General features: G+C 32.5%; 1 protein-coding gene across 1 annotated transcript; it reads left to right on the top strand.

The window, feature by feature from the left end:
• Positions 1-2,172: 2,172 nt before the first annotated feature.
• Positions 2,173-11,293, top strand: LOC134235173 (atrial natriuretic peptide receptor 2-like; the record flags this gene model as incomplete). The annotated part of the gene is made up of 12 exons (XM_062717274.1): positions 2,173-2,289; positions 2,861-2,932; positions 3,126-3,297; positions 6,103-6,258; positions 6,458-6,632; positions 6,768-6,914; positions 7,476-7,599; positions 7,902-7,970; positions 8,096-8,270; positions 9,974-10,072; positions 10,425-10,516; positions 10,722-11,293. Coding segments are annotated over 12 exons (1,461 nt in total), but the record flags the coding sequence as incomplete, so codon positions are not given.
• Between the last annotated feature and the right edge of the window lie 1,758 nt (positions 11,294-13,051).

Raw genomic sequence — 13,051 nt, 5'->3', positions numbered from 1 at the left:
AAAAGTGAATCGCTTTAATATATCTGAAACTTGAGATGTTTTGTTGAATTTACGCGGCTGCATTGTAAAGTACTCAGAAATGGTTAACATTATTTATCACCAAATCATTATCCCTGGTGTGTATGACGTCAGTTTAATTCCAACATCAAAGGACGAAGGCGTAAATGGACAGCTCTTTAACGAGTTGGTGTAATGAACTAGTCACGTCGACACTATCTTTTTTCAATAAACATACTAAATGAGATTTATTTTTTTCTGCTAGGTCATCCCACTTTTTAATCAGACAAAACTGCAATCTTACAAAGAATGTGTTGCCTGCTATTTTTTTTTATATCAGATTTTAAGACGATGTACTAGTATTTTATGAATGCAGGAATTAAACAACCAAATCACTCAATACAGTATCAAATTAACCGCATTAATAAAACTGTTGAGTCCATTGTAACAAATCAAAATGAGAGAAGAGAAGACGAAGACTCTAAAAACATCAGAGATGGGATCAGGTGACATAGAGGAGTAAACATCTCCTGTCGACCGGTTATACTCGCTTCTTATCATGATTGGGCAAACAAAAATAACGTCGACAATTCATTATGAAAATATTGCCTATCAATTTGTTTGGAAAAAGTCTGTCGAAATTGAACTTTAAATATTGTATTGCTTACAAGGTCATAGCATCGACCATTAATTTTAACATGTTTATCCTTATATCATCAACTTATTTGTCTAAAGCCTGACTCGAACTACATTTTAGCTCACCTGAAACGAAGGCTCAAGTGAGCTTTTCTGATCAAAATTTGTCCGTTGTCTGTCTTTGTTTTCGTTGTCGTCGTTGTTGTCGTTATTGTCGATGTTGTAAACTTTTATCATTTTCATCTTCTATCCGTTGGACCAACTTCAACCAAACTTTAAAAAACAAAAGCCACAAAGTATCCTTGGGAGAAGGGGATTCAAGTTTATTCAAATGAAGGGCCAAGCCCTTTTCCAAGGGGAGATAATGATGAATTAATGAAAAATTAATGGTATCTTTTAAAAATCTTCTTCTCCAGAACCATTGGGCCAGGAAAGGTGAAACTCAAGTGAAAGCATCTTCAGGTAGTGTAGATTCAAGTTTGTTCAAATCTTTGAAACTCTTCTTCTCAAGTATGGCAAAATTATACATGTATGTTTTATTGATATATTGACATTCTCAAGTAAAAAAAATTCAAATCCTTTTTCCCTCAACAAGTAAACTTTTCAATACTGAGCTGATTTGTGTTTTTTACTAGCCAATGTGCTCAGGTGAGCGATGTGGCCCATGGGCCTCTTGTTTCCGTATAACATAATCTTGTAAAGTATATTGAATAAACTTGGAGAGAAAACTCCATAATGGTATGTTGCAGCATTAATCAAGAAAATTGGCGATTATAAAGTTTAAATAATAACGTTTTTCCTAAAGTAAATTTTTACCTTCTTTTTCTAGTATAACATCCAAATATGAACTAGATGTGTCAGACTCTGCTGTATCTGTCATTTTTATTTCATATTGATATATCAAATGAAACGAATGAAAATGAATATCGTTTAATTGACACCGTGACGGAAACACGGGAAAATTGACAAAAGTAGAATTTTTGCATGACTCATGCAAATTTTTTCAGTTAATACAAGGTGTGGAATCAAACTTGAAATATGATAGATTACAAGAGTGAACCCTTTCAATTTTTTATTAAGAATATACATGTACATTGTAACTTATATTAACTTTTGTTGGCACATTGAAGTTTAAGGCACAAAGAGGCTGTTTAAGCATCTCCTCCGTATATTCTGTAGTTTAAATGCCTCTGGTAGGCAGTTATCATTATCAGAGATCCAAGCCTATATCCTTGTGTCGAAGAATCCGAATATGAAATTCCCTGTGCTTATTCAAAAAGATCAATAAATGTCATTGTTTTTTTTCCTTTTATCAAAAATCATAACTTTTTCAACATTGACGTATTTAAACTTCTTAAGGTATTGCGGTACTCATTTTTTAGCTGCAACTCAACAGCAAAACAATTGCATTGTCGTGTGCCTGGTACTAGTATGGAAGCGCGGGTGTTCACTTTGAGAGCTCATTGCTCGGTGTATCTCAAGTATGTCAGTGTCACAATGAAGTTGTATAATTTATCTGATATTTATTAACATTATTAGTTTCTTTTCCAGTTATATCATTTACAACATCCTAACATAGCGAGGTTCATTGGAGTTGTGATTGAGCCCGGTAACAACAACATTTTGATGGAGTACTGCCCCAGAGGAAGTTTACAGGTAAACATTATCAATATCGTTATCGATTAAGTAAATAAGACCTGTTCGTTATGTCTCATATATATTTTAGTTCTCGATTTAGAAGTGATGAATATCGAATTTTATGTATCTGTTGCCATTTGATGTACACCAATGTGTTTTAATGCTAATTTCATTCTTAGAATTATATTCATCAAAAAGTGCTTTTAATTGAAATTTAATTATACCTTTTCTTAGACATCTTAGTTCTGGCTTATTTACCCGTCTGTCACAATGCTGTCCTTAACATAACTCTGTTGATTAAAATTCTATCAGCATTGAGATATTTTATATATACCGGACATTACGTTATACCCGTGAGTTGTCTAAATTGAAATTTGAGCATGTCAGTGATGTAAAACATTGTGACCTTTTCTGGAGGTCATGCTCAATATTTTCTAATAACAGTTGGGGATGTCTTAGAATGAAACGTTTTTAAGTGAAATTTGTAAAATTCAAAATGAAATTATACAGAGATTTCATATATAAACTATCTAAAGCATTTAAAAGATGTATGTTAATCTATTTTATTTAAATAAATACATTTTTATAGGATATCATAGAAAACGATGACATTGACTTAGATTGGTCTTTCCGATACTCCATTATATGGGACATCCTTAAAGTAAGTTATTTTTGACGTTAACTTGGAGTTTATGGTTGATAATTCATTTGAATAGTGTCTTTCGAAAACTAGTTTGTAGAACACTGTTGAATACAATTACATTCTATGATTGAGGACTTTATTTATTTCACACTTGTAATGAAGCGTAGTACGTACATATTCTCTGCATATATATTGTCAAAATTTTCAATAGGGGTTGGAGTATATTCACTCGAGCCCGATTCGTTACCATGGACGCCTAAGTGGGACTAACTGCGTCATTGACAGCAGGTTTATGTTGAAGCTGACAGACTTCGGTCTGAACTCTATTTATGATATGGAAAGACGTGAACAACTTCAGGACAAGGCATCATTTAACATGAATAGTAAGTATCAATTAGATGTAACTCTGACATAATTATACATAAGTATTAAATGTATCATTTGATGCAGATCTTGTTGAAATGTCTTGCTTTAATTGATATGTGCTTAAACAAAAAAGGTATATAATGATAAAAGTTGCATATTAGTGCTGTGCCAAAATATTCCTTTTATTCATTAAACACTATTTAAAAGATCTATAGCTATAAAATCCTTAAATTGTGCCATGTTTCATTTCCGTAGACATTAGTAGATAATGTTCCAATGTGTCATTTGGGTAATCTACAAAAATAATGTTTCTTATGAATTAACTTGAAGATTTATGTCATATTAGCCTTCATAAAAAATTACCAACGTTATTCCAACCCGTTTTCATGGGAAATTATTCTCCTGACGCGGGAGTAAAACTTTGTCTTGTAAAGAAGAGGTTACGAGTATTAGATGGATGTTAAAATCTCTCATTAAGGAACAATTTAGGGTCAATATTAAAAACATCTATCATTATTCCTTCAATTATTCAGAAATGAAAAGGAAAATATATAAATAGGTTTTACGATCAGAATGCACTGGTACCAGCTGACGATTTGAAGTGGGTAACAACATTGTCTTTGTTAGTATGGCCCAATAGTTTAATTGTATTTTAGAGGAGTTAGCATTGACTTCTGCAAGTGGTATTTTTTCTTAATTGTGAAACACCCTCTCGAGAATTTTTCACTCATACTGAGACCCATCACAGGCTGGTGGAGAGCTGAAAATTTTGTCCTATACCCGGCAATCAGGCGCATTGAGCAGTGACGGATCTTTTTCATGCCAGCACCTACTGCGATATAAGGTCTCATCCGAAGGACTGGTCTGCACGTCCTACAGTGTGCGACGTCAGGATCAACTCCTAAATTACTTTGCGAATCTTGAGTACTCGCACTAATCACTGCACCAAGCGGGCGACTGTGCAAGTTGGTATTCAACTTGTATACATAGCTCCCTTTGTAAGGAGTAAGTTCTTTAAAAGGCATATGTCCTTTTTATACCGGTATATTTTCAATATTACCAACAATCAAAAGAATTAGAATAACCATACCTTAACTGGATAAAAATACTTGCAAGCATAGATACACGGCGGGTTCTAGTAAATTTTCTTACTTTTCTACCAAGCCTTTTTCTTTAATCCTCTCCAAAATATTAATAGCTGTAAAGGAAAATTGGAGTAAATCAGATTTGAATATTTTAAAATCCAAAGAACTCTTGGATTGTAGAAAATTTGAAATAGAAAATTTTATCAAAATATATAATACATGTATCCAATCGTGTGACTTCCCAACACTTCATACAACCATTCTCCACGATAAATAAAAGTTCAGTCCTTTTGACATCATTGACAGCTGTTTTGTTTTTAAAAATAAAAATGGAACTCGATCTTAAATCTATTTACTCTTAGGTTGATCACAGGAGTTCGCGTACCTAAAAATTTTGCCGAAATTTTCGGTAAATAAAAAAGATACGTAATACCTATAATAATAACATTATTATAATACGTATTACGTATTTTTTTATTAAATGAAAATTTCGGTACATGATAGGTACGCGAACTCCTGTGGGTTGATATTCAAAAGATGGTTTAGTTTCTGACTGACAAAATTTCTATACAGTTCCTGGAAACCAAGTTTTCAACAATCTGTCAAAATTCCCATTGTTACCAATTTCACCCAGTTATAAGCAGATGTAATTTTGTATTCATATGAGGTAAAATCTATTCAAACGATATATAAACGAGAAGAAAACACTTGCTGTGGCCTTCAAGTCGACATTTAGATATATCGACGACATATTATTGATTAAGAATTTGTCCTTCTGTTCATATGTCGACTTGATGTTTCCAAGTTAATTTGAAATAAAAGATATCACAGAGTACGATAATTGTTTCATTTCTTGACATTTTACGACAAGAAGACGTAAATGGTAACCTAACAAAAAATCTTTATGATGACGTATTGGGAAATACAATCTGCCATTAATTCGATGTTACTAATATGATTATACTAATCGTTAGACTATAAATTACACACAAAATCCCGATTTTTTACCGTTTCTCCCGATCATAGCAAGGAACACTAGGTTTGTGTTTGCTCTGTACCTGATTTGTGTTATTTGATATACTTTTGAGCTTGATTAAAGTACGTTTTCTTTATTTTTCATTCAAGGAATAATGAATATCTTTGACCAAGATTTAGATTATCCCTAGATATAAAATGAAGACATTGAGATTTGGTTATCATTAGGCCTGCACTTAAAGAATCTTCATGTCTGTCCAACTCTTACCATTCACGCTTTATAAATGAAAATGGATATGTAAATAATTAATTATTCTTCAGACAGTAACTAGTGGCATCTAGTAAAGTACTATCCTAAGATATGCCCGTCTCTTTACAATGAATACTCTATAAATAAAGGTGCAAACATAAATAATTGATAATTCGACAGGCAATATCAAGGGATAATTTTATATTATTTGAATTTAAAGTCCGTGTCTTAAGATAAGACCATGTCTCTTCTTCTACAGACAATTCAAGAGATTTATTTAAATATATAATGTAGTTAGACTTTCACTTTTCAAGAAAGAAAATATCTGTTACAAGTCCATAGACCACCCGGTCCCGATGTTTATCGATGTTCACAAATTTTGCCAAGTAGTACAGCAAAAATATGCATTGCAGAATATTTAATCTGTATTTCTGTATATTAATATTAATTAAACTTGTAATCCAAGTGTGTTTATACTAATTCTCTAATAATGTCTTTTTGTTTTCAAAAAGAGCTTCTGTGGACTGCGCCAGAGTTGCTGAGGCGACTCTTCAATCAAACTAAGGATATCAACTACCAAAAGGCAGATATATACAGCTTTGGCATCACGCTTCAAGAAATAGTAGTTCGGGGTGCTCCTTTTGAAGGCAGTGACCTGACATCATCAGGTATCTTTTTAGACAGATCTAGATGCATCTGCATGTCTTTCTTTCTTGTGTTCCCTAGTTCTTTTCCAATATGCTTAACTACAACATGGTTTCCTAGTAGATTTATTTTCATCAGAACTATAGTGGCTTTGATTTAACGAATGACATCCTCATTTATCACTGCTTTTTATCGATTTGAAATTCTTTTCATGGACTACAGAAATTATAGAGAAGGTGATGGGTGCACCAGGTACTCTGGGACCTTTTAGGCCAAATGTTTCCGAAATGGACTGTAGTCCCGAAATTAGGTCGTTACTGCAGCAATGCTGGTCAGAATCTCCTGATGATCGACCTAACTTAAACGATATTTTTTATTCCCTGAAGAAAATGAACGTGTAAGTTATTTCAAATTGTAAAATGTCTTATTGCTGAAATTCTGGTCTGTTCAACTATTTCTTGCAGAATTAACATAATTTTTTTTGCAAATTATACCGTTTTGTAAAAAGTTTTCTTTCATAACATTTCCCTAGAAATCAAAAAGGAAATATTATGGATAACCTAATGAGAAGAATGGAACAATACGCCAATAATCTGGAGAGCATCGTAACAGAAAGAACCAAGGCGTACATCGAAGAAAAACGAAAAGCAGAGGATCTTCTTTGTAGACTGTTACCCCCGTGAGTTTTCAAAACCTTTTTTACACATTATTATCTCTCATTAAACCAGTATATAGCCAATAGATAGTCATATTTATCAGTAAGTTTGAGCAGAATCCAGAGGATTGTATTAGCCTTTCCTTAATCTGAAGCATAATTTAGCAATTGAAATTCCAGTGTATTGTTACATGTCTGATTGTTATTCACAGTGCAGATTTAGTTTTCTTCTTTACCTAGTTAATTATTAGAGTAAAAACAATAAAATTTTACTCTTATTTAAGTTAATTTTTAGGTTTGGGGGACACGAATTATATTTACTTACGGATTGAAATATTTTAGGTTCCAGTGAAGAACAACAACTTATATTTTCTTCTTTATCTTGCCCGATACAATACCTATTATCCTACGATTTGGTGGGACTTGCATGTTGACTGTACATAGACTCTCTTTTACATTTTCCTTGCTCCCTTTCTTCTTGATACACTGTTAGACCGTAAATCTTTATCCTTTTCCTGTAAAATATAATTAGCTTTGCATTGCGCTTGACGCTTATAAACCTATATATAATTTATTTATTATTAGGTCAGTAGCCAAACAACTTGAGTCTGGAAACTGCGTTGATCCAGAAACTTTTGAAATGGTGACCATTTACTTCAGTGATATTGTAGGGTTCACGACCCTGGCCTCGCGTAGTACACCATTAGAGGTAGGAATGATTATTATACTCACGGTCACCTCTTAGTTCACTAGGGCTAGAAAGAGTATGCAACTTCATTTTTTACAAGTCCTCAAATGACAGTAAGCTTTAGACTTCTGTCTGAATGTAAGAAAGAGTGAATTAATTATAACTTTAAATTTATTATTTAAAGACCGTATATTTCAATTTACAAAATGTAGTTTTCTAAAGAACTTTTTTTCGATCCCATTTTATGTACTAATTACAATAAAATATTTTCAAATAAGATATTCTTATCAGAAAAGATATAGATTAACTTTTTATTTCTTCAGGTTGTGGCTATGTTGAATGGTTTATACACATGTTTTGACACGATAATCAACCATTTTGACGTCTATAAGGTGCGTTTTGTTATTGAAAATCTTATTTTAACCTTGTTTTCATCAAAACGGTGGTAGAAAAATTTATTAAAAGCGTGTTTTTGGCAGAAAGCATAAATAAAATGACTTAATTCATTCATCATCAGGTAGAAACAATAGGGGATGCGTATATGGTTGTATCAGGACTTCCGGTTAGAAATGGACAAAGACATGCTATGGAAATTGCCAATATGTCACTGAGCATCCTGAAAGCTGTTCAAGAATTCAAAATCAAACATATACCAGAGGAAAAGTTAATGATTAGAATTGGTATAAATTCTGGTAAGGACTTTTGGTTTGAAGCAAGTATAAACATGATAAATGTTTCTAAAAGAGAAAATGGTTCATAATTTGTGACTTCCTGGAGTTTTCCATTTCATCATTATCATCATCATATCATAGTCCTTTACACCCCGTGGTGTGTAGGGCAGCAACAAACTTCCTACACTCCTGTCTATCCGGGGTCAGCCTTGTCAATGATCCCCAGGTCTGGTGCATTGCTTTCATCTCACTTTTAACTGTCCTTCGCCATGATGTTCTAGGCCTCCCCTTCTTTCTTTTGCCCTCTGGGGTCCAATGCAGTGCTGTTCTAGTTGTTGACTGAGGGTCTTTTCGGAGAACGTCCAATCCATCTTCATCGGCGTTTGGTAATGATGGTACCCTTGTCCTCTTGTTTGCATCAGGTCTTCATTTGTTATCTTTTCGGGCCAGAAAATCCGAAGTATGCAGCGGAGGTAGGTGGTATGGATTGATGGTAGTTTGCTAAGATAGTAGTTTACGATTTTTCCATTTCACTGTGGAGTTATTGTAAAAAATAAACAAAAAACAATCCTCAACCTCCTTTGACGTATTTGATTGTTAACATTTGGGGAAATGAATTATCTTCTATGCAGGTAGATAATTGCTAATGATAATATACTAGTACCTGCACTATATACTACAAGAAAATATTTGCATTCTTAACACGGTACATCTTTAATTCCCTTCAGTGGCTTAATAGCCCTTTCATTAAATGAAGGATTTGACGTATGGAAGCAATATACGTCAATTAAGAGAAACTTTACAGGGGAAGTCATTATACGGCATGGGTATTTACTGTGAGTTGTATGTTTATTAAAACAAGTTACTTCTTTATAGTGTTCCTAATGATGAAATTAGGTCCGTAGTATTCTAAAATTTATTTATTGCCGACAAAATTACGATAACGCATATATAGAAATTATATCAGAGTCCTTGGATAACATTGGTTTGATGAATTATGTGGCTCATAGTTGAATGTTTCGTGAACCAATGTTTTATTTTGTTTATAGCTAACCTGAACTTAAGACTCAAGTAAGCTTTTCGGATCACACTTTGCCCCGTGTCATCTGTCCGTCAGTTTACTTAACAATTACGATTTTCTTCTCAAGATTCCTTGAGCCAATTTCAACGAAACTTGCCTCAAAGTATCTTAAGATTAAGGGTATTCAAATTAATTCAAATGATTAGGAGTAAATAATAATCCATTACACCTGGTGATATGATGGAGCTAAACCGTAAGTTCAAAGTGAATCAGGTAAGGTCGTTACCCATGGGCCTCTTGTTTTGTTTTGAGATTAATGCTACGGATTAAGGTACCCCCGTATAAGTAGAATTTTTAACGAGGATTTAATTTTGGCATTATTAGCGAGGGTGCCGAGATCGCTAAAATTGAATATCGCTAAAAATTAATTGCATTTTATTTGTAATAGCTGCTTTAGTAAGCATTTTAAAATCGCTAAAGTTACTTCTCGCTAAAAATAAATTACCATTTTTTAAGGAGAAATCGCTAAATTTGCGTCTCGCTAAAATTTCCATTTATACGGTATGAGGTAAATACCATTTTCTGAAATTGCGTATAATCTCTCAGATAGAATTGAAATCTATATAATTTCAATCGCTTCTCTTTAACATAATAAATTAGAAATACAACTTACATATTATAAACATGTTTTGTTTTATTCTAGGGCCTGTCGTGGCTGGGGTTGTCGGTATTGCAATGCCAAGGTATTGTTTGTTTGGGGATACCGTTAACACTGCCTCAAGAATGGAGTCCACATCTTTTGGTGGGGTTTATATAACATCATTTTCATTGTTCTGTTTATTTCAACAGTTAATTTTAGCTCTATTCTAGCTAAACAAAAGTTGTTTAAAAATTGTAGCAAATAATCAAGATCCAAATTAAAATGAGAGAAAATATAATTTTTGTCACAATTTGAATTATATCAATCAAAGAAGAATGTAAAGGTTAAACGCAAGTATACATGTACGTATTATCAAACTCATTCTATTCCTACAATTTACGTGTTTCAATAGTAGATTAACGATGTAATAAACTTATAATTCAATAATTACACAATATAGTTTAGGACAATATTCCTTGAGAGAAATAGAAAATTTAGCCATTATTTTTCATAGCTGGAAAAATCCAAATATCTGATTCCTCGAAACAGCTCTTGGATCAGTTTGGAATGTATGATGTGAATTGTCGTGGAGAAATTCCAATAAAGGTATTAGTATGGTTTTTTCAACATTGTCGGGAACTTTTTTTTGTATTATTGTCATTTAGAAGAAGTTAGTAGATTAAAGAGATATTTTCACTTTGGTGAAAAACGATAGAAGAAAATGCACTCTCGAACAGTCTCAAAAAATAGAAGAAAATATGACGAGTTTTCTCCCGTTTCATGATCAATATATTACGACTGAAATTTTTAGGGTAAAGGAATGATGATAACTTACTGGCTAGAGGGTGCCACTCTGGATTCCAGTAAGAGCTGACAATCACTGAAGGGCATTGGCCCATCCCCCTCTCGCGAGATCTGCCGGAAACGAGTATCCTGCGTGACGTCATCAGCCGAGGTGCTTCGTGCAGTGAGATACAACGAATTGGATGTCTGAAATACTGAAACATAATCAAATTACCCATCTTAATCTAAAAAACATATATATGAAGTCGATTTATTTTGGATTTAAGATACCTTTTTATTTATTTTCATATCAAAATTGATGCATGCATTTGTCTTATACCTAATTATCGGTAGTGTGCAGATTACATGTACGCATTATTGACAAGGTTTCAACAAAATTTGTGTTTCCACAATCAACTATTTTTCTTCATACTGAATTTAAAAGTTTCTTTTTTAGTGTGCTCAAGTAGAAATAAGAATTGTTTCTCATCATATATGTATAGTCACATTAGCAACGAGGAAAAATAGGATCTTAAGACTAATTACATGTATGTTTTGTATGTGATTTTTTGAATTTTGATTGATGGAACATTGTAAATAGAAAACAAAACAATATATTTTTGCTCTTAACTCGTATATTTTTCTAACTTTTTTGTGTTTTTACAGTTGATACAGAATCTAAATTTGATAGAATGCATATATATATCAAGGAAAGGTGAACTATTTATGTTATCCCTGATATGTATTAATAACTTCCCGTTTCCCTGAATTAGCTATGAGAAATTTGTCAGATTTTATCTGAGTGGTTTGGTATGATGCTGAGAAAATTAGTCAGTAAAGGAGTTTATTTCAGTTTTATCCATCAGCTAGCTAATACACATAATTTTTTGTGTAGATATATATGCTGCTTCGTTTTTATGAGATCTGCAGACAAGACCAGAAAAAGATTTGCGAAAAACAATGCACACACCCAAATAAAAATACTGAAATATATTATATCCGATCATTATTACTTAAACATGTAGGTACAGGTGTTTTATAAGCTTTAAATATTTGGCATAATTTGTAGACAGTTCTCTTCTGATGTTTAGTAGTAGGGGTAGAAAGATAAGTCAAAGCATGATCCAGATAGAAAGAACGTGTACATGCACCAAAATATTATAAATCATTAAAGAAGTATTTCATCGAAGGGTTGTACTTATAGATTTTCCTGTTGATTTTTATTTTTTGGGTTTTAGTGATAAGATGTGATGACGACGTAATTTTCTTTCATCTATGCATCTGGTAATTAAGCTGATTTTAATTTAATTTTTCTTATTTTGGATGATTTAATTTATAAATTTATGTTATTGAATGCTTTAAATAATACTAGTTGATATGCATGTGCATGGATTTAGATCTATAATGCTAACTGTGCATGTAGGTCTGTATAGTTAAGAGATTTGAAAATGGTGAAGAACAAATAATACGTATTAATAAGGTATATCATGGTAGTTTTAAAACCACTTCGTTTTGCTGTAAAAATGCTGCTAGGATATATTCACATGTATATAAAGTGTTTTGATAGAACTGATGGTATTAACACATGTATATAAAGTGTTTTGATAGAACTGATGGTATTATCACATGTATACGAGAACTGGTGATACACTATGTTTTTGCATTAAATTGTCGATAATTTAACTGTATTGTGTCCTTTCTCACGAATGCGCTTGATTGTTGTGATAATTCTGTTGTGACTTTTGACGTGTACTGTATACCAGTAATTATTGTACTTAATGATATGATAAGCCGGTATTCACTTATATGTATGTTATACTGAATTGTTATGAATTTTACTTAACACTCCACTGTTAAATATATGCTTAAATTTAATTTTTACCAATTTTTTATGCACATCATTCAAAGAGGTAATGAATTTGTTGTACAGAAATTGTAATATTTTTATGATATTGTTCAACGTTTTATCATCAAACTTTGTATACTTTTTAGAACAATTTAATCGAGACAACATCATCAGAACTGACCTTCCATATGTCACTGCCTTTACTTGTACTTAAAATCGTGTTTTGTTATTTCACAGAAATATTCTACTAGAGGTCTTTTTATTTTACTTAAGAATCAGAAAATTGTGAGACTGTCCCAGACCAGGTGTCCAGATTATGTGACCACGATTTTTGATTTTCCTTATTTTGGGATTCACCCATTTGCGTGACAACTGTCAGACACCCGAACAACTTTAAACAGGAATTATGAATCTTTGTAATAAAGAAAATCCGTATCAGTATATTAACTCGTACTGCCCGATTTTCCTCCACTGCTAGCTGTTGTCTATTTCTCGTTTGTATTTGTTGACAC

The sequence above is a fragment of the Saccostrea cucullata genome, unplaced genomic scaffold, assembly GCF_032062105.1.
Source record: "Saccostrea cucullata isolate Sc308-1 unplaced genomic scaffold, CSIRO_AGI_Scuc_v1 ctg3515, whole genome shotgun sequence".
Classification (NCBI taxonomy): Eukaryota; Metazoa; Mollusca; class Bivalvia; order Ostreida; family Ostreidae; genus Saccostrea; species Saccostrea cuccullata.
This window is presented reverse-complemented; position numbering and strand designations above follow the sequence as displayed.